This window comes from Phodopus roborovskii, unplaced genomic scaffold (genome assembly GCF_943737965.1).
Source record: "Phodopus roborovskii unplaced genomic scaffold, PHOROB, whole genome shotgun sequence".
NCBI lineage: Eukaryota > Metazoa > Chordata > Mammalia > Rodentia > Cricetidae > Phodopus > Phodopus roborovskii.
The window spans coordinates 228,855-250,902 of record NW_026126444.1 but is presented as its reverse complement, the minus strand read 5'-3'; the positions used below and the strand labels follow the sequence as shown (position 1 = coordinate 250,902).

The 22,048-nt window shown below is 38.1% G+C and overlaps 1 protein-coding gene across 1 annotated transcript in view; it reads right to left on the bottom strand.

Annotated features, from left to right (window-relative positions):
- Positions 1-1,508: 1,508 nt before the first annotated feature.
- Rad23b (RAD23 homolog B, nucleotide excision repair protein) overlaps positions 1,509-22,048 on the bottom strand; it is a 40,334-nt gene continuing 19,794 nt past the window's right edge. Inside the window, exons 4-10 of the mRNA XM_051187826.1 lie at positions 20,247-20,515; positions 14,130-14,185; positions 11,231-11,358; positions 9,886-10,021; positions 8,814-8,941; positions 7,642-7,842; positions 1,509-2,840 (exon numbers count right to left, since the gene is read on the bottom strand). Coding sequence (XP_051043783.1) covers positions 2,727-2,840; positions 7,642-7,842; positions 8,814-8,941; positions 9,886-10,021; positions 11,231-11,358; positions 14,130-14,185; positions 20,247-20,515 — 1,032 coding nt within the window. The 3' untranslated portion in view covers positions 1,509-2,726. The remainder of the gene's footprint in view (positions 2,841-7,641; positions 7,843-8,813; positions 8,942-9,885; positions 10,022-11,230; positions 11,359-14,129; positions 14,186-20,246; positions 20,516-22,048) is intronic.

The following is a 22,048-nucleotide window of genomic DNA, read 5'->3' as shown; positions in this document are numbered from 1 at the left end:
GTTCTACCCCATAGTAAACCTCACCAACACAGATATACTACTAAAGGTGCACAGGTGAGGCCAGGCAAACTAGAGGGACTGTGATATGGAACACTTTCACCCCACAGAACTAGATTTCTAAATTGTTTAAAAGATTTCACTAAGAAACCTTATCCCCCCCCCCAAAACAAAAGCAACAAAATGTGAACAGCATCTGTGGCCTGGCTCAGAACACACCAGAAAGGAGGTAGCCAGGAAAGTGCTCACCCCTTCAACCATTGCTTGCTCTTACACACACACACACACACACCCTTAGGCTAGGGACTGGAAATAGAGAGGAAATGGTAACTCTGTGTCATTTGCTAGTTTAAGTGCCTTCATGAACCTGCCGTTACAAGCCACTGGGTACTCTACTGCTGTACCCATGTGAGCCTGCAACTAGCTTCCTCAATTACATCAACCATTGCCTGATGAGAACAAGCACCAGTGATGGAAGCAACGTCCAAAAAAAGAGAGAGAAATGCCGAATCTGATGTGTTGAAAATACTTTATAATTAATTCCCTAGAATTCTAGCCAACTGGTAAAGGAAAACATACGAGGGTGGAACATCTCAGTTCTTTAAACAATGAAGCAAAATATTTGACTAGAAGATGGTAAAATAATTTTACAAATATAAATTCAGGCTTCCTCATATTTTCTACATAGCAGGTAAACAATAAAAATTAACTAAAGTATATCTCAAATGCAAGATTCAGAAGTCCACTGGTCACAGTTAAAGACTTGGCCAAGACTATCTGTAATTTAACAGTACCAGCAACAGGCTGGGAAGCCCACGTCACTCATGTGGTGTCTCAGCTGAGGAAGAAATGGTCACACTGGCCCGAGCTGTCCTCTGGAAATCATTACTCCCACAACTTGTATTTTGTGTCAGAAGGACAGAAGTTCCATGCCACCAACTTCTGCTGTCACTTTCCAGAGAAACAGCAGCTGCTACTTTTATCAGTTCCTTGTGTCCAGTCGTATGCTAACATCCTGCGCATATGGGAACAGGCAGAGTGTCATGAAACAAAGGGAGGCATTCCCCCATCCCACTGGAAATCTGTCACCCTTCTTCCCCAACCCACGCTCATTCTCCTGAGACATCACACATGATCCATTGGAAAATACACCGGCAGTGCAACACCCAACAGTCTACCCTGCTAATGGAATACATGAAAATTGAACATGGTAATCAGGAAGGAAAATCATGGTTTCATTTATTTTCATAAAATGAGTTATGAATAAGAGCATGATGAGAGAGCTTGAAGATTCACCACAGAACACACTGTAGGAGACTGGGCAGGGGGTCTGCAACGTCATCTTCTCACATGAAATCAGATGGTAGGAAACATTTCTTTAAGAGTACTAGTTATATTCAAGAAGATTGGACAAAGTCAACAGGACCACACGTGGTCCTCATTACAAACAAATAGAAATACTAAGCAGGGACCTTCCAAAGAAAACTGAGATGAGCAATAAAAGCCAACACTGTGATTGAGAGTTTTCTTTTAATATGCCATGAGATATCTTGATTGTATATTTTCCAAAGTACTTCCAGCACATCTCCCAAACCATACAAAACTTCTCTCCCATCTTTAAATGCAGTAAAAGATGCTGGAGTATAGTCCCACCCACCTCCATTCTTTGAAAGCAATGTAATACTAATGGATTTAATGGTAATACATTCTTATCTAATAAAGACATCCACAAGTATCAGAAACCCAGTTGTGAAAGATTTGCATTAATTTTGAACTGAATCGGCATTTTGTGTGTTGTTTTTTAAAGGCAGCAGTTTGACCCATGACCTGCTGATCAAACACATTTCTACTAAGGAAAGGAGAGGGGAAGGAGGCTGAATGCTGCATTTCTTCATTGGCCCCAAAAGTGCTAATTTCACAAAGGGATATATCAAAAGCAAACATGCAAAGGTTGTTTTAAATTTTTTACTGCAATACAACAATGAAGTAAACAGTAATCAGACACCTACCAATTTTCCCCCCAAACAAACAAAGAATGTAAACAGGAAAATAACTCTGCCTATATGTGTACAGCTTCTCAAATCATGTTAGAGGATCTCACATTCAATAATCAGGAATTTTTAAAATAGCAGTAATTATTTTCATTTTAAGAAAAAGTCCCCTTTCTACCCTCCCCACCCCAAGTAAAGAACATGAAGAATGGGCTTCCTTTCGCATCAATTTCATATTTACTTGAAGCAGCAACAATGACCATCAATAGTTTGGTGTTTCTGTTTACAGATGCTCCACCCACACCCCCAATTTCAAAAAGCCATTATCCAGTGTTGCCATAAAACAGACTGTAGATTCTAGGTAGCAAAGATTCTTTCAGAAACCAATGTTAAGTCAAAGAAAGAGAAAGCAGGGCATCACACTAAATTTCTGGATCTAGTATACTAGAAGAATGAAACCCAGGAAATGTTATCTACCGCTTAGAAGAATAAAGACCTGCAAAGGCGGATGTTTGGTTGTATAGTATTTTACACTGTGGATCTGCAGCATCTGCTAATTGAAGCAGACATGCACGATATGTATCCCTGCCCTATACCCTAGCTCCCTCCCTCCCACCCCCCACCAACCGACTACCGTATACCAAATATTGTGGATATGAGCCCAAGTCACCCCAGACAATCCAGTGAACAAAGTTAGTGTAATGCACTGGTGTGAGTGTGAGATACAAAAGAGTCCCTTCAATCTTCATCAAAGTTCTGCTGTAGAAGAAAGTTGGCAGCCAAATTCTCATTCTTCTCACAAGCAAAATATGCTTGAATGACAAGTCCTTCAGGAAATCCTAATGCCTTTAACTGGAAGAAAAGGAAATGGTTAAAGTCAACTCATCAATTGTGGTAGATTAGTTTGCTTTACAGGATTGCAATATTGCCACTGAACATCACAAACAAATAGCACGACAGAAAATGCTCCCGAAATTTTCACATGCTCAGCCCTATTTGAATCTGGGTTCATGAGTCAACATTTAATGGGTAGTGAGAGCAATCGAGAACACCCAGAAGAATTGTTTTGGTTTTAAATTTTGTTCCAAGTTAAGAAGGTTAAATTAACAGGTGCTGTATGTAAAATACATTCTGGTACCAGCACTAAAAACCAGGAGGTAACTGTCCAAACTTAAATAAGCATGTACAAATCTAGGCATCAAATGTAAGGGAAGGGTTGAGAAAGAGAGAAAGCAAATAAATGGAAAGACCTTAACTTGCACACCAACTTTTGTAAAAGTGAACGTTTAATTTCTTTATACTACAAAAGTGGGTGACCAATTATAGTACCACTGCCTGATATATTTAGCAATGAAGACACACAGTGCTCTATTTGTATGTTCTTAAATTTATAGCATATTTGAAACACTGATACTACCTACTTTTATTAAAATTTCCCGAGATTCAGTACTCATTGCCATTAAACACTCGAGTCAACAGTTTACTCTTACTTTTCTCCATATAATTACTACTTCTCAAACAGAGTAATACCTTAACTGTCTCAATAAATTTGTTATTACACACTAATTAATAGATGACAAAAAAGCACACACACACAAATTAAAAACCCAATTCATCATAAAATCAATTTACAAATCAAAGTAAAAAACAACAAAAACTTATCACCTACATTGTATACAAACTAAAACTGGGACAGTTGAAGTAATAAATCAAGAGACAGGGGACTATGCAACTGCACACTTAAATGAGACATAAACCTAGACTCAGAGAAACAAAGATGTTAAAAATGGAAGGCTAGAAAGACACATCATGCAAACAATAACCAAAAGACAACCAGAGTAGCCACTGTTAATAAAATTGTTTCCAGAAATGAGTGATTTTTTTTTATGACTTTTAAGGGGCCAATAAGACATGATAAGCATACATGATAATACACAAATCAAAAAGAAAGAACGTTAGAGAGAAAAATCAGTACCTGGAGATGTCAATGCTACTACTACCAGTAGTACAGAATACAATGAGAAAGAGGACCAACATGGAAGTCAAAGGAATTAACCAGCAATATATATAAGGCCACAAGCATGATAGCAGGAGAATATTTAATAAGAGTATATTACAGTCTGAAATATGCACAGCATGTGCTTCTGAAAGATAGCCCCAAAACAAGACTAAGTTTAAAAAACTGAGGTTATACAAACTAATTTCTGTGGTCTGTGATGGGTGGTGCTTATAGCAGAGCTTAGGTCTAGAGCTGTATACCATTTGTATTAAGATAGACAGAAAGATCTTGTCAGGGGTGTGATTCAGTATTCTAGGATGAATAAGGCCCTGGGTTCAATCCATAGCACCACCCACCAAGAGTGTGTGGAAGAAGGGGGATATGTCTTTTAATGATCTAATCTCCTACTTTAACAAATTAAGTAAAACTAACCCAAAGGGTTTTTTGAAGGAAGAGGGTTGGGAAGACTGCTACTTTTTCTTCAATAATTTTAGTTAGAGAGCTTGGGACTCTTATGGAACCCCACTCAGGGACAGCCCTAGGAGGTAGCCTCACTGGGGGATTGTTCCTTGGCTCTTTCTGCCTTCCTTTGACTTTTCAGGCCAGTCATAATTTTCCCCATAGGTAATGAGCACAATGGTGGTTGGGGGTTTGGGTCTGGGCCTGGTGGAGCCTTCCTGAGCCTACAAAAATGTAAGCTGGAGAACAGGAATTCAGGGAAAAAAGGCAGTGCCCCTGTCCTTATGCGCACCTTTGACCCTGGTTTAATGACTTTGTTAATCTACTCAAAGGCTTCACAAGATAACCTGTGATATATTTTTAGCAGGTACTTTATGGAAAAGAGAAATTCCTGTTTTTTAATTGACTGAAAATAATTTCTAAATATCCTGGATGATTAAAAAAAAAAAATCTAGTGTTTTGCTATACCACCTCACTAGCAGAAAAATATGAATGAAGATGTGCTTCACATAAAAACTAATCCCACTAACTCCAGGCAACCAAAGGAAAATAACAAAGATTAGAGAGAAACAGAAAAGACTTAATATTCAAAACAACATCTAAACAGTAATTAAAAAAAGAAAGAGACAGGAAGGAAGGAAGGGAGGGAGGGAGGAACTGAAAAGGTCTGGTTTTAAGATAGGGTTTCTCTATGGCTTTGGAGGCTGTCCTGGAACTCTCTCAGTAGACCAGGCCGGCCTCAACTCAGAGCTCCACCTGCTTTTGCCTCCTCAATGCTTTTGCCTCCTCAATGCTAAGATTAAAGTTGTGTACCACCACCACCATCTAGTGAAGAAATCTATTTTTAATGAAGGGGGGGGGGGGAGAAAATAGAAAGAAAGAAACCCAAAAATAAAAACCTAAAAATTCATTAACTGAAAAACTTTCAAAATGGTCAGGGAAAAACAAAACAAACAAACAAACAAAAAACAAAACAAAAAAAACAAAAAACACACATACACACAAACAGCAGACTGAAATTGTTAAAGGAATAAAATTCATCTAACATTACTACGTTTTTGACAAATGAAAACTACATGAAATCAAATAATAAGCATAGAAACTCTCCTACGGAAAATGAAATAGTGACTGATAAAAGTCTACCAGCTCTTTAAATAATCAAGACCAATTCTTAAATTCTTCCAAAATATACTGCCTATTCATTCTGTAGGGCCATTACTCCCCAGTACTAAAACAAGACACCCATCACCAGAAAACAACAAAGCAGCAGGTGTTGTGAATATAAGCATAAAAATCCTCAACTAAACCCCAGGAGATTCAATCAAACAACATCATCTAATGGTTAGTGGGATTTATCCCAGGAATACAATGTTGACTCAAAATATATCATAAAGTACTTCTAAGAATAAAAGACAATCAGTTTTTAAACAAATGTACCACTTGTTACAACAAAAGCTCAAGAACCTGACAATAAAGGGGAACAACTTCTTTGACCCCCAAACAACATGGAAATGAACTAACAAATGAATTCAGCAAGATTGGATATATAAGATCAACATACAAAACCAAACTGGTTGTCTATGTAACCAGTAATGAACATTTTGAAATTAAAAATATTTCCCAAAGGCATCACAAAGAATTGTTCTTAGGAATAAACTCGAAAGCAGTACAATATTTTTATTTACTACAGCCATAGAACACCACTGAACTGCCTTAATAGGAATTAATTTGTTTTGAGATGACCTTACTACAAAGTCTAGGCTGATTTCAAGACCTAGAATTCTCCAGCTGTGATAACAATGGGACTCTAATCATGCCCATCAGATTCAAGATTGTTAAAAAGGGTCTCCCTTAGTGGTCCATGGTATATGTTGCAATCCCAGCACTTGTGAACCAGGTAGAAGAATAATCCTCATCTACATAGCAAGCTGAAAGCCAGCAAGGCTATTATATAATATAGCAAGGCTGCCTCAATGACAAAACCCAAAAATCAATAGAAGAAAAAATATACGGGACATTTCTCAAATGCACCTCCCAGTTGAGCATAATAAGGGCTCTAAGCTCAGCTATTTTTAAAAGTTTTACTCCCAAGAAACCCAACAAGCTGATCCTGAGATTTACACAGGGTGAAGGATTCATAATAGTCACAACAATTTTAGAAACAAAATTGGACCGAACAGCTTCTGATTTCACACTTCCTAGAAATCTACAGCAAGGCAGTGAGGAAGTATGGCCTAAGCAGCATATGAATAAACATGGATTATAAGTCTGAGTCAAAAAGTAATCCCAAAATAATGGACCACTAACTTTTTATAGGAACCCATAACTTCAAAGAGTGTTTTCAACAAAAGTTGTGGATTTCCACATGCAAAAGGACAGACTCTCACTCATACTCGAATAACAGAACACAGAATAGATCACAAACCTACACATAAGCACAACCTGTGAAGTTTTTTTCAAGAATTAGCAAACCAGAGATATCATGTAGCAGCTGAGGAAGCAAGTCTGGATATCACCGGTAATCCAAGACCATGTGGAGATACACAAGTTAGTAGAAATGGGTTAATAATTACGAAGGAATCAGCCAATAAGCCTGAACCACTGGCTAGACAGTTTATACTTGTGTGTGTGTGTGTACACATACCTACTATATACATACATATAAAAATTAGTAAACCCTATTTTCCCTTGGTTTAAGCAATGTTTTTTTATAACACCATGAAGGTAGACTAAATCAGAAAGAGAATACTCTGTAGCAAGAGATAGGCAAGTATGGTACTTTCCCAAATACAAATGTAAAAATGAGAGGTAGGGTTACTGATCACAGCATCACAAAATCTAGGTTAGTTACTGCATTGACCAAACCTACACTGGTCCACTTGTTGAGGACAGAAAGATGGTCAAGATAGCTAGTGCTTATGTACATCACTCTTGTATGATTTATATAGATATTTATCTAACATTTTAGGGACAGTAATGAAGTAAAATGTAAGAAAATATGATTCTGAACTAGGTATAAGTCTTTAATATTTTTGTTTTATACCAATGAAAACTTAGTCTATTACCCTTTGCTGGGGGGAAGAGGGTGGCCTAAGATTCTTTACTGCAGTCTCTGGGGCAAGGAAACAGGCTCTACTAGCCCAAGTGCTAGGATGACCAAGGCACTCAAAACTACTGTGACTAAATTAAACTCACCCGTTCTATAGCTTCTTTTTCCTGAGGAGTTACTTGAATGTAGTTCATGTGCCCACTTCCAGCTTCTGCGATTCCTCCTCCACCGCCTCCTCCACCTCCGCCACCTCCACCACCACCGCCTCCTCCTCCACCTTGACCACCTGCTTCCTGAACTGGCTCATTTAGCATCTGAATAAAATGTTCCTGGTGTTGGCTAATTTGCTGTCGTGATTTAAAAAAAGAAAAGCAGAAATCATAACTACCTTCAGGACAAAACGGTTCTAAATAAAAATAAGAAAAAAAGCTAAGTAGACATATCATTCACATTTTAATTCCAGCATTTGAGAGGCTGAGGCAGGAGGACCCACTTTAAGTCTCAAGCTTGCCTGAATCCCTTAATAAGCCAGTCCGACCCAAAAAAACAAAACAAAACCAGAAAAGGGGGGGGAGAGGGGGAAAGGAGAGAAGTGATCTTATTTTTATTAATTTTTTTACATTATTAATGAAACACAATTGTTCTGAGAAGTAAATTGTTTAAAAAAAAAAAAAAAAAAAAAACCAAAACAAAAAACACAACACTCCACTCTTGGGTTGGAGAGATGGCTCTGAGGTTAAAAGCACTGACTGCTCTTCCAGTGGTCCTGACTTCAATTCCCAGCACCTACATGGTGGCTCACAGCCATCTGTAATGAGATCTGGTGCCCTCTTCTGACCTTCAGGCATAAATGCATTCAGAACACTAAATATTCTTTTTTTAAAAAAAAAAAAAAAGAAAGAAAGAAAAAAGAAAACTCACATTAAAACATCTACCACAGGCCTAGAAACAGAACTTACGTTTCCCCACTAGCAGACTGTGTACAAAACTGAAATACTCCCTGGTCTAAGCATGAAATGTGCCCTCAGATTTTCTAAAGGGTAGCACCTCACTAGTGATAAGTTTATGAAAAGTGATTTGCAAAATTAAACACCCTCTCAGCTTTTCTAATATGCTAATGTGGCTCAGGAACCTGGAAGAGGAAATGAAAACATTTCCCATACTTAATTAGTTGACCAAATTAGACTGATTCAATCTATATTCCAACTTGTTCTTTATCTTTAGCATGCCTATCTAGAGCATAGGCTCTGGGTTTAAACATACTACAACAACAACAAAACAGCATTCCCACTCCTTTTCAAGTCTACATGGATCATACCTGCAGCAACTGAGGGTTCTCTCGACCTATCTGCTGTAGCAAAGCTGGAAGCAGGGAAGGATTCTGCTGAATAATTTGTCGCATCTGTTGAAACTGGGGCTGATTCCGTAAAAATTCAAGGGGGTGGCCTGAAATGGATGCAAAGATTTTAAAGCAAAAATGGTAAATGCATATAACAAAGAGGTAGTGAAACCACACATTCAGGCAGAAAATACTTCATATGAAAATGACTTGAGTTCTCTGCTATAGCCACCTCTCTAAACCCCAATGTGCTCTGTAGAAGTTACACTGACATGCAAGTTCATCCACAATGCCCTGTGAACCATTACAGAAAACTAAGAAACTGGTGTTCTACAGCAAAACTAAGGGTTATGTTATTCTGGTTGGTCACAAGTAAGAAACATATGTATATATGTCATGAGTATTTATTCATATATTATATATAAATATTAAAGTGAGACTCAGAGATTAAGTTACCTAGTAAGAGATGGAAGGAAATACTAAAGTCTGAACCAGAGATGTGCCTCCTCTTTCCACTATATAACAAAGAGCCCCGACTATCAAAATGAGAGCAAGAAGTTATCAAAACACAGCCTTTTCAAGATTAGCAATCTAACCACTAAGATTTTTTTTTTTTTTTTTTTTTTTTTTGGTGGCCTTTAAATGTGTACTGTCTCTTCCCTTTTCCATATGTTTCTCTATGTACCCTGGTTCTCTGGGAACTCTGTGTAGACTAGATTCCCTCAAACTCAGAGATCTGCCTGCATCCCAGTGCTAGGATTAAAGGCTTGCACCAACACACACTGCCCGAAATTATGCTTTATGCTTTCTTAGTAAATAAGGTGAGCTGTCCATTCATAACAAACACTGAATTCAATCTATAAAGCATCTTTCTTAGAATCAACTAGTGGAGTAAGCTGACACTACAGCAACACCGATGTGTACTATGATATACATAGTCAAGTCTCTCTACTGTGAGTGAAGACTTATCCAAAAGCTCTGATTAAATGATCTTAAATGATCTTACACTAAAAATTCAAAGTCCTTCACCATCAGAAATAAGTCACTTTACCTCCAGCACTAGCTGTTGTCGTTGCTGTTGTAGTGGCTGCAGCTGCTGCCACTGCTGGAGACTGAGGAGTTCCAGTACTCACAGCCTGGGGAGGAGGATCAACCACAGCCTGACTTTCTCTATCTCCAGGGATTCCCTGCAACACAATTCCCAAGCTTTAAGACAGCCAGCTCACAAACACACAGACTAAATATTATACACAGCAAAGCAGTTGTGGCTTACTGAACATCTTTTGTCTATGTGTGTGATACATGTCTACTTCACCAAGCATGGTCAATACCATGAAGAACTCAATGCTATATTGTAAATTGTAAGGTAGTATAGTTCAACAACTCTTTCCATAGTGATAAATATCCTGTGCAATAACACCCACATACATGGCAAATTAAACTCTACAAATATTAGTTAATAACTAAGATGTTCACTCTTCATGGGGTTCCAGACAGCTTTTTACTGCAAGGGCTTTTATAAGTCATCACTCAGAGATACAAAGGGCTGTGTTTATAACATTAGAAACATTTGGGATAAGAGGGCAACAGTTCTGAAATGATTTTTGGTGGTAGGGTGTGGGGTTGAATGAATGAATACCAAAAAGTCTCCTCTACTGACTCATGTTTCTCAGCAATTATCATTTAGAAAGCAAAAAACAAACAAACAAAAATTCCAAAGGATGCTTTTTACATGTTTCAATAATTTCTCATGAAATTTTTAGTTTAAAAGTGTTCCATTACAACATTCAGACAAATGGCAGTTATACCTATTTAGAAATCCATCAAATTCTCAGACTTTAATAGATGGTCCTAAGTCTACTTCCTACTAAACACGAGGCAAACTCACTTTAGGAAAAGCAGGCAGTGAGAAGTGGCTAATGGTGCACCTGCACTACAGGACCTGACAAAGTGGCTACTTGTGGTACGGAGTCACTGAAAGCTAAGACTTCCATTGAGTTCTCAAACACAAATGCTAATGCTGCTTTCTCACAGAGGACAACTAAATTTTTGTGCTAAACAATTCACAATAGATTAGACGAGCAACTAAAATCTACTAAGTCAGACTACTCCATTAGAAAGATACCCTAGGGCTACAGAACTTCACTCATGTGTAAGCCAGCACCCTAAAGAGCTACTTCATAACTCACTGTCATGACATTTTCTAATTAAAATTATTTCAGAATCTTTTCCAAAAGGTTACAGTTTATCAACACAAAATGTTAACACTGGGGTGGGGAGAGCAAACTATCTAGCATATAGAATTTGCCACTGAACTGTTAACTTGTCTTTTAAAACCTTAATTTCTTTAAAGACTTTGATATTAAAAAGAATGAAAAGTAAAATACACTTCTCACCATTAGAAGATATTCCACAGCTCTGTCAGGGTTGTTGAAACTGGCTCTCAGGGCTGCAATTACTTGTTCTCGTTCATACCCCATTGACATGATCTCAGTTACCATATTCTCATAAGACTGACCTGTCACTAAACAGGTGTATGGGAGACAAGGAAAAAGTACATGAACATTCAAGAAACATTCTCTCCACACTTCTTCACTATATTAAGTCTATGTTTCATACATATACTACTGTGCTAAGCAAAGGCAACTAACAGTACAAAACTCAACATTTATGCAAGTGGGCAGAATGCCTTCCCCCTAAAATACCCATGTTCTAATCCCCACTCAGAACCTATTAGGTATCAATTATGTGACAAAGGCAAGTGGGCCTAATGTCATCAACAACAATCCTTTTATATTACAGAAAGGGTTAAATACAATGAAGACAAAAGCAGGAACAGAGCTCTGGCTGTTGTCTCTCTCTACAGATAGAAAAAGGGTCTGCAAGCTTCTAGAATCTCTAAGTGATAAGGAACTAGGTTCTCCCAGTCTTCAAAAACAGTCTTACTGACTCCTTGGTATCAGTCAGCAAGAACAGTGTCAAAAGCTCTGACCTACAAAAATAGCCAGATAAGAAATTGGTTTATATCAATAAGTTTGTGGTAACTTACAAAAGCAATAGAAAATTAGGTAGTTTATAAGCACAGTAGAATCATCAGTATAAATATAAAAATGCACAGGTCACAGAAGGCAACCTGTTAATGAGAGACAAACATATGGGTTGTTTTTGCAATCTCACTGTTTGGAAGGGTGCTCTGAGTTTAAAGTCAGCCTTCCTACTTAAGTTCAATGGCAGTATGGGATAAATATAAAGATAAATTCTCTCTCACAAAAACCAAGAGACAAGTCTATTTTTGCATGTATTTCAAACAATCAATTCTGGTCTAGTAAGACTTTTATTTTCTTCTTTTGATACTTTATATTTTCAAACTGATGAGAAACAAAGCAAGATACAATTCCACACCCATGGATGGAGTTACTTGAATTGTAAGTGAGTCACTGGGCACATGCTATCTCCCATCTTTCCAGGTGGATGTATCTTGCCATAATGAAAGCTACACCTACTCTCAACTCATCTCTATTAAAACTACCCTCTTTTCCACTTGTGTTCTGGATACCACTGCCTTCCTGACCACCTCATAAAGTGGATTTGGTTACAGTTTCCCTTCTACTCCACCCCCAGCTCTGCCCTCTAGTTTAACTGACCAGCAGTCATGTGTCACCTATAAACAACAGCAAATACACTGGTACAAACAAGTGAGGAAACAAAGAGACTTGTGGAGGCTGTAGATCTCCTATTTGGAAGTTTAAATAAACAAACCTGCCAAGTTCAGAGGGAATAGAGAAGCACAATCACACTGGGGAACCCCTAAAGCATAGACATGGTTTTTAGTCACTCCCATAGTCTGGATGTTTAACTATGGTCTAAAGCAGAACCAGAGAAAACACATAATTATAGAGTCAGGAATAGTACGATTTTACTAGAATATTTGAGAAGAATGATTCAATACAGAAAAGAGAGGCATCACAAAAGCCAAATGGGAAGTTAAAGAAGCAGGGACTCAACAGACCGAGACTGCAGAGCAAGAATGATCTAGGTGACATAAAGACATAAATGTAAGGGTACTAACATTCCTATCTCTTATTGACTTCTTGACCAAGACATAAATTGTTCTGCTTCCTACAGCCTAAAAAACATGAGCAAAATTATGTCTTATGCCTCTCCTTCAAAAGCATGCAAGGAAAAATCATCAACACCAACACCAGAAACTTGTATGTAGCAGCAGCAAACGGCATAATTTACCTGCTCAACAGCACCAAAGCACTCTATTAGGGCAATGACGCTGTCAGAACCTTTAATAATCTTACAGACAATTGGCAAGTGGCTCTGAAGCTACTGAACCATTCTTTTTGTAAATCCTCTTCTCTAGTTCTTCCAATACCTTTATAACAAGCCTCTACAATTTATGGCTTTCCATGTATGAAGGAGTATGTCTTCAATTTCATAAACTGATGCTTATTGATAGTATTTGGGGTAGTCTTGTCACAGGACAGTCAGAAGATGAAATTCTGAATTTGGTACATCCAGGAAATCTTGGGTTAAACTATTTAAAACTACATTCTAAATGCATACTAAATACAATGAGAATTCCAAGGAGTTAAATAAAGGCCAACTAGCTCAGGATCAACCTGTAATCCCATAACTGTCAGTGCTGTCAGAATGTTGTTGCTGCTGCTGCTGGGAAGCACAGAAGCCAATGACACAGGTGAGTGTACCTATCCCGGCCCTCTACCTACTTATACCAAAACCGGAATGGGGATATTAGCCAATACAAATAAAAACATGAGGTGTACCAGAGTTTTAATAATAGAAAGAAAGAACGAACGCTGACAGATTAGAGATGAAGGGAAAGTAGAAGGCTTTATTGACGGGTCAAACCAAAGGTTGGGGCAAGAAGGCCTTTTTGATATGTGTCCATAAAAGTAACAGGATGCAGCTGAAAATCTAGAAAGCCAGTCCACTGGATGAAAGCTGGAAGTGAACAAATGTGAAGCGCATAGAGAAAACAGCAAACCCTTCCAAAGGCACTTCTGTAATAAGCTTATACGCAGATCAAGCCTGTTAAGACCACATATAAAATTCTGAATGGGAAAAATAATTAGCTTCAAAGGAGTGAGCTCAACTGCAAAAGAAAATTTTAAGAAGTTTAACATGGAAATTGAAGTCTCTAGTACTACAATTAAATGACTAACGATCTAAATAAATCATTTGTTAGTGACCATGAGGCAGACACAAAGTGTGATTCAGAAGGTAAAACTGCAGTCTCACAACTTGTTTTGTAAGTTAGACACTCACCAAGGGCACTTGTTGCATCTTCAAAAAGATTTGAACGGGAAGAATCTCCTGGTGTACTGTAAAGGGTTTTTAGAAAAAATTAATATCAAAAATATGCAAAATTCATTTAAATTGTTATAGTAACTAATTTTTAAAGAATTCTTTAAGTATTAAAGTCAGTGGTTAAGTCAGTTTCTTAGAGTATACCAAAAGCTTTACCTGTAGGACTCATGATTGAGAAAAAATTTTCAATCTTAACTCCTGAGAATCTGTCCTTCTAAACAATGTCAAAAAGACACAACGCAATGGCTTTAGAGAAACTTAAGAAGTTTGAGAACACTGCAGTCAAAATAACCCACACATCAAGTCACAGCAGAAGTATCAAAAGTAGTATATGATAAAAAGTAGCACATGTAGAACCAAAGGAGGCTGGCAAGTCTTTCACAGTGAGGGTTTCTACGAACACTTTCAACAGTAATAGAGAAAGGAGGCACACAAGTTAAGGAATGTGACATACACAAAAGAAGGAAAGGGCAGGTGGGGTGCAGACTTATGGATATTTAGTAACAGCAATTACAATATTTTAGTGTATATGTGCATCCCTGAGTCTAAGTATGCATGTGCACAGTGTAGTGCTTTGGAGGTTGGAAGAGGTATTAGATTTCCGGCACCTGCAGTTACAGACAATTGTGAGCTACCATGTGGGTGCTGGAAACCGAACCCAGGCTCTCTATAAGAGCAACTAGTACTCTTAACAATGCCAGTCATAGTGGAGTCACCAAGTCAGAAGCCACCCTGGGTTACACAGTTGAGATAAAATGCGCACATACAACAATTCAGCCCTTAGGAGGACTCACATTATCTAAAGTTAAGACATTTCTTTGGTTTCATTAATACCATATAAGGTCAATAATAGTATCTCACATACACTCCAAATATTATGGGTACAATTACTGCTAGTAACCCACTCAGGACTGTATCTGGCATAACAGATTACCATTATCACAACTTAAAAAGAAAACTGTGATATAGTTCTTGAAGTTTCTTAAAACAATACACATGTGGAGAAGGTAAAATTTCAAAAGAATATATATAAATCTGGTAATTTTGTGCTTATTTCATTTTTCGGATTTCCTAGGCTGGACTTGAACACATGATCTTCCTGCCTCAGCCTCCCAAGTGCTAGGATTGTAACCACGTATCACCACACATAGCCCCTAAAAGTTTCTGTAGCTTAACTTAAAAATGTATTCTATGTCTACATCAGTATTTTCCTACAGGTGCATAGTCCATCTAGTGGGCCAATCTAAACTCAAGTATGCTCTATATAGTATGGTTTCTAACATTTGTTATTTTCCTCTTGTTCTTCACTAGTTTCTGACTTCCTCTTATATGGAATCTTTGTCCTTTTCTAATTGATTCTTGATAGTATGCAATGAACAATCCATGTTGTCTGCCTCCACATGATGAAGCATTTACAGAGGATGGCATTATTAATGTATCTTTACAATAAGTTGTACTTAGGTATATGTTTACAGTGCTGTAAACACTCTGAGCAATCCAGCTAATACAAGCTACTCAAACTCTTAGTCACCATTGTGTTTGATACAATTTAGAATCTTATAGAATTAATCTCCTCCAATAATTTGCATGATTTCCAAGTATTATATTTAAAATCCCTTTAAGCACTTAAAAATGTAATGTGCTTTAAACACCAGTCCTCAATCAGTATTATCACTTCTTCCTAAACCACAGAGACAATCACTCATCACTGAGTGTATCAGACCATTACATTTTTCCTATACATTAAAAGACATGTCCAGATACCAGAGATGGCTCAGTTGGCAGTCACTTGGCTGCCAAGTTAGAGAACCTGAGTTTGATCCCTGGGTACCACATAGTGCAAGAGAAGAAGACTTCCACAAGCTGTACTCTGACCTCCACATGCATGCCATGGGTGTGCATGCACATACATACAGATACACACAAAATAAAAACATAATAAAAACTGTAAAAGACATATAAATGTATGATACTGCTTTGTAGTGTTTAGCTTAAGCTTCTGGCTTATTTTGTTCTATAACCTTTGTCACATTGTAGGAAGTCCTGACTGGGTGTGGCAAAACACTGCTGTAGTCTCAGCACTCAATAGACCTGCTACAAGTTCAACAACAGCATGGTAAAACAGAATTTAAGTTGACTTGAATGTGTACTTGACCAACAATACTGTTCTCACAAAGCAACAGTGCAGCTTCTTTCCTTTTTTCTTTTGAGATTTAATGTATTTTGTCTACATGTATGTCTCTAAGTACTACACATGTGCCTGGTGCTTGCATAGGCCAGAAAAGGTAATCAGATCCCCTGGAGTAACGGACGGTTTTGAGTCATAGTGTTGGTGTTGTGTGCAGGTCCTCCCCTGGAACATCTTTCCAGCCTACACAAGTGCAGTTTCTTTATGGCAGTTATCAACAGCACAATTTGTATCGTTGACAGGTAGGTTATGAAGAACAACAATAACATTAAAAAACAAGTCACAGAAACAAAATGTCTGTCCAACAGTGATGGAGAAGCCTCCGGTATACCTCCTGACAGCTATTTACTGAGTTTTGTGCTGTAAAAGGACACATTTATCTTGTTTTCTTGACCTTCTGCCATCCTCCCTGAAGTGACATTATTTCAAGGGGGGAAAAAAGACTAACTAGCTAAGCATGCTCCTGCACAATGACAACATGCAAATTTGTGAAATGTTCCATATTTTAAACTAAGAAGTATACACTCAGGCATGGTAGTGCACACCTTTAGTCCCGGCACTCATGAGGCAGGGGCAGGTGTATCTTTGGGATCAAGGCCAACCTGATCTATATATACACAGAGAGACCCTGTCTCAAAAAGCACAAACAGCAATCTAAAGTCTAGATTCCTAGATCATTAACCATTCTTTAATTCTCTGGAGACCTAAAAGTTAATTGAAAATTGTTACTCTTTAGAAATTTCGTGTGTGTCTGTGTGTGTCTCTGTTTATTTTCCACCCATCTGCTCCTATTTCCCACAATCTCGCGCATGTATAATATGTATTTAACGTTTCTTGATCATGCCACTCAAGTCTCTGCTATTACCTGTCCCTCTCACCTTCCCACCTTCACGTCCCATTCTTTTTACCAAATTCCTTTCTACACAGACTTTGATGCAATGGTTTAACTCAATTCTGGTGACCTTCCAGTGTGCAAGAGAACAGAATTCACTCTAGATATATAATATGGGTAAAGAGGGTTTAAGCTGGGCAATGGTGTCACAGATGCTGCAAGAAAAGTGTTCTAATTTAACACAAGAAATATATTCTCCAGGCTGCAGAGATGGCTCAGAGGTTAAGATTGGCTGCTCTTCCAGAGGTCCTGAGTTTGATTCTTAGCAACCACATGTTGACTCATAACCAACTATAATGAGATCTGTTGCCCTCTTCTGGCCTGCAGTCATGCATGCAAGAAGAGCACTCTGTGTGTGTGTGTGTATTCCTTAAGCTTTATGCTATTTCTCAGCAATGGGCATGAGATTCTAGACTTTTCCCAAACATAGCTGACTGAATCAGACAGATGGTCACATGGTATTGCAAGACATTTGATTACACTGTGTAAAGATATGTTATTGTGACTGGCTTAATAAAAAAAGAAAAAAAAGGAAGAAAAAAAAAAGCTCAATGGTCAATAGCTAAGCAGGAGATAAGGGCAGGACTTCCGGGAGAAAGAGAAAGGAAGAAAGAAACCGAGAAGAGCCAGGAGACATGGAAAGGAAACAGGAGGTACAAGATAAAGAGAAGTAATGCCATGGGGCAGGACATGGATTGATAGAAATGAGTTAAAGTTACAAGAACTAGTTAGGAACAAGTGTAAGCTATAGGCCGATCTGTCATTATTTGGAAGCTGGCTGGCAGGACAGAATGACTCCACATAAAGCCACATTTAGGGGCAAGACAGTAGAACAAAGCGGCCAAACCATCTTCTAAAAATATGAAAGCCTCCAGGAAGAAGCAATTCATAAATGATTTCAAGCTGTGTGCCATTCTGAGCAGCATGATGAAATACTATGCTGCCAGCTTCTACCCAGGTCATGAACCCATCTTTTGTCCATTATTTTCCATGCTGTATATGCTATATATTCACCTGCTTACTGGTCCCTTAAGCAGTCTCAATTACCAGAGCTACTGTTGAGATGTTCATGAAACCTTTATTTTAATAATGTCCTCCAAATGCAAGAGCAGTGATGCTGAGGAATGCTTCCTTTAATGCTAGAGAAGCTTCCTTTAAACATGACTGAATAAAAACTCTCAATTTAACTGGCGGTGGAGGAGGCACAGATTAGCAAATCTACAGGACCATCAGACATTTTATGAGAACACATTTTTTAAAGACTTAATTTTAGACAGAGTGTCTATGTAGCCCTGGCTGTCCTCAAACTCACTATGTAGAAGAGACTGGCCTCAAACTCACAGAGATCCACCTGCCTCTGCCTCCTAAGCCCTGGGATTAAAGGTGTGCCAACTATGCCTGGCTCAGGGATCTTTTTTCTTTGAGACACATAATCTTGTTATGTAGGCCCATTCTGCCTTTGAACTAGCAGTTTTGTTTCTGGAGTGCTCAGGTTAGTCATGACCACAACAGTGCTCCATTAGTCCTTAATCTCTTAAAATGTCAAATTTATGGATTAAACTTTACCAGGGTATGTTTATTTGGGGGAGGGGACAAAAAAAAAAAAAAAAAAAATCCAGCAAGTAAGATCCCTTTGTGTAGCCATCTGTAACATATCCCTTGCAGAAGGGGCACACCTGCATACATTGCCATACCATAAACGTTTCCCATGCTTTCAAAGCATTTCCTATCACTGCCTGTTTTTCATAGTGACTGGCTCTGATTCTAAGTCATATAACACCTTCTACTGGTGTTCCAATTTTCAGGTTGGCTGTAATAGAACTCATAGTTTAGATAACACAGGAAATCCCTTCTATGATTTCTAGCCAAAATTATTATGACTAAAGCATTTGCTTTGGCCATACCATTATCACTTAAGGAAAAATCTCCCCCAAAAAACACCCCACAATCCTGTCCCCCCCAAAAAAAACAAAAAAACAAAAAAACAACAACAACAACAAAAAAACTGCTAAGTAATCCTCACTGCAATTCCTCCCCAACCCTCTCATTTGATGCACCAGGTCTCAGCAATGAACAGTGACTTTGGTAATAATGAGGAAGACGCTCTGGCTTGAAGACTGTGTCTGAGAGTCTTATACGAAAGCTGCAGGCAGGTACCAGGCATCTCGTATAGAAGCACTTCTGAATAAATAAGTCCCCGTTTTTTCTAGCTGTTGGTTAAATAAAAGGAGTCCACTGACACAGCAACTACTGCGGACTCTTTCTTACCTAGCAGTCACTGCATATGTGCCACTTGCCACTTACTTAGTAGGACCCACATTTTATATAGGTGAGGAAAATACCCAAAGATCTTAATTGCTTTTCCTAAATTATCAGAGCTACCAAATGTGAGAAGGATATACAATGTTATACAGCAACTGAATTATTTACTGATATGGAAGGTTCTTATGTTACATATAGCAATGGCCACAATCACAACAAAAATGATTGGCTTCCAATGTGATTTTACAATTATTATTCTTTTTGTAATTTATATTTCTTAAACATCTCTTCTCAAAACGACTAGCTTTCCAATACATACATTTTAAAAATAGAATATAGAAATCTGTTTGATAGAATGTACGCCTATATTATTAATAGTAAATTATCAAAATAGACACAAGCTGGCTGGGAAGATAGCTCAGTTGATAAAGGCCCTGCTATGCAAGCCTAAGAACTTGATTTCATATCTCCATAGGCCATATCAAAACAGGGTGCAGTGGCATGCCCCTGTAACTACAGCACTGGGAGCATGGTAAGGGATCTCAAAGGTTCATTGGACAGCCTAGTCAAAGAGGAAAGCTCTGGATTCAGCCAAAGACCCTGTCTCAAATAAATAGGGTGGAGAGCAATAGAGGAAGGTACATTACATCAACTTGTTTGCAACATAGTTTGATATTTTTTTAATTAAAAAATGACTATTTAGTGATATAATTTCTTAAAATGTAGTCCTTACCTGTCAGCTGGTGCTGGGCTAGTAACCACTGGTGACTGAGCTGGCTTCTCTGCAGGTTTCTCAGGCTGAGCTGCACTGGCAGGTGCAGGTTCAGAAGATACTGTGGTTGAGGCTGGAGTAGTAGATGCAGGTGTGGAAGTGGGAGCTGAAGCAGGGGTTGGGGTTGGAGCCTGAGCCACAACTGTTGCTGTGGAGGAGCTAACTGCAGTAGTGGCTGGAGTATTTGATTGCTGAGTTGTTGCTGGCACAGGTGTAGTCACTGCTTTGGGCTGATGTGTTAAATAAAAAGCAAAGTAAATATAGGGCATTACATGACTCATTGGACTATGACTGCAACAAGAGCTTAAAAACTAGTATCCTAGATATAATTTTGAAATGGATAATAAATGCTAAACATTAGCAAACGAAAGCACTTCACCACTCCTCAGAGTTCCTAAGATAACTTATCCTAGCTATCTAGTGCAATTAACATTAGACTCATCTCAGTCCTTACAATTCAGTATGAAAAAAGAACACAAAAAAATCACTCTTAAATATAAAATGCACATATCCAAAAGTACCATATAGTTTTCTACAGAGTTTTAGTTATGCACCTTGTTTTTAAGACTATATTGCCACTTAAAGGCATTATCAGAACAACTTTTTGGCCTGGCGTTGGTGGCGCAAGCCTTTAGTCCCAGCACTTGGGAGGCAAAGGCAGGCGGATCTCTGAATTCGAGACCAGCCTAGTCTACAAAGTGAGTTCCAAGACAGGCTCCAAAGCTGCACAGAAAAACCCTGTCTCGAAAAACAAAAACAAAAACAAAAACAAAAACAAAAAAAGTTATTCTGTGTGTATTTGCAGAGAGGGTCTCACCATCGCAGCTTCCTGATTGCTAAAGTTATAGGAATGTACTGCCGTAGTTGCACCCTGCTACTCCTGAAGATTATTAAGGCTGTAAATCTGCAGTGAGAGCTAACACTCCAGAATAAATTGTTCTGGACAAAATGGAAAACCATAAAGGGCAGATTTTAAGTTTAACCACCAAATATTATAATAACCAACCAATCTTGATAAAAATGTACATTAGTATTAATGCACTTAGTATTTTCTTTTAAGTATTTGTGAGCTATTTCTGCAAAGAGCTATTGCAAAGTCTAATTGAAAACAGCACCATGACCTTGGCTTTTTGATATTTTCTGTTTGCTTTGGATCTTATAAGACTGACAGGTTTCAGGCATCTATTCCTCATTAAGTATATATCCATTCCAAGATCTTTTCTGTTTAACTCTTCACTATACTGATGAGAATACTGAAGGAAATTCAGTACAATTACCTTAACGAGTGTGTATTATTTTTCCCTTGTGCATGATGAATAAATAAGTAAAAAGGGAAGGAAACCATGGCACATGCCAAAACACAAGATGAACCTTGTGATACTGTGCTAAATGAAGCAAAAATAGTCAAATTAAGAACACTGTAGAACGCAGCTACTGAAAGGTTAGGGTTTGATGAGTGTAGCTTCAATCTAGGGAAATGAAAGTTTTAGAGTAATAGCAATGGTATCTTTTGTACTTACTACTTCCTATCCTATTAAATTTCATACTTGCACTCAGGAATAGGCAGGTGGATCTCTCTGAGTTCAAGGTCAACCTTATCTACAGATCAAGTTTCAGGAGAGCCAGAATACATACAGAGAACACCTATACAGGCAGGGGTAAGGGTGGGGGAAGACAGTAAAATTTATTTTTTGTTTTGTTTACAGTTTGGGGAATAAAGCTGTTTTCTTGCATGCCTGCTCTCAACCAAGTCTGACATTTTG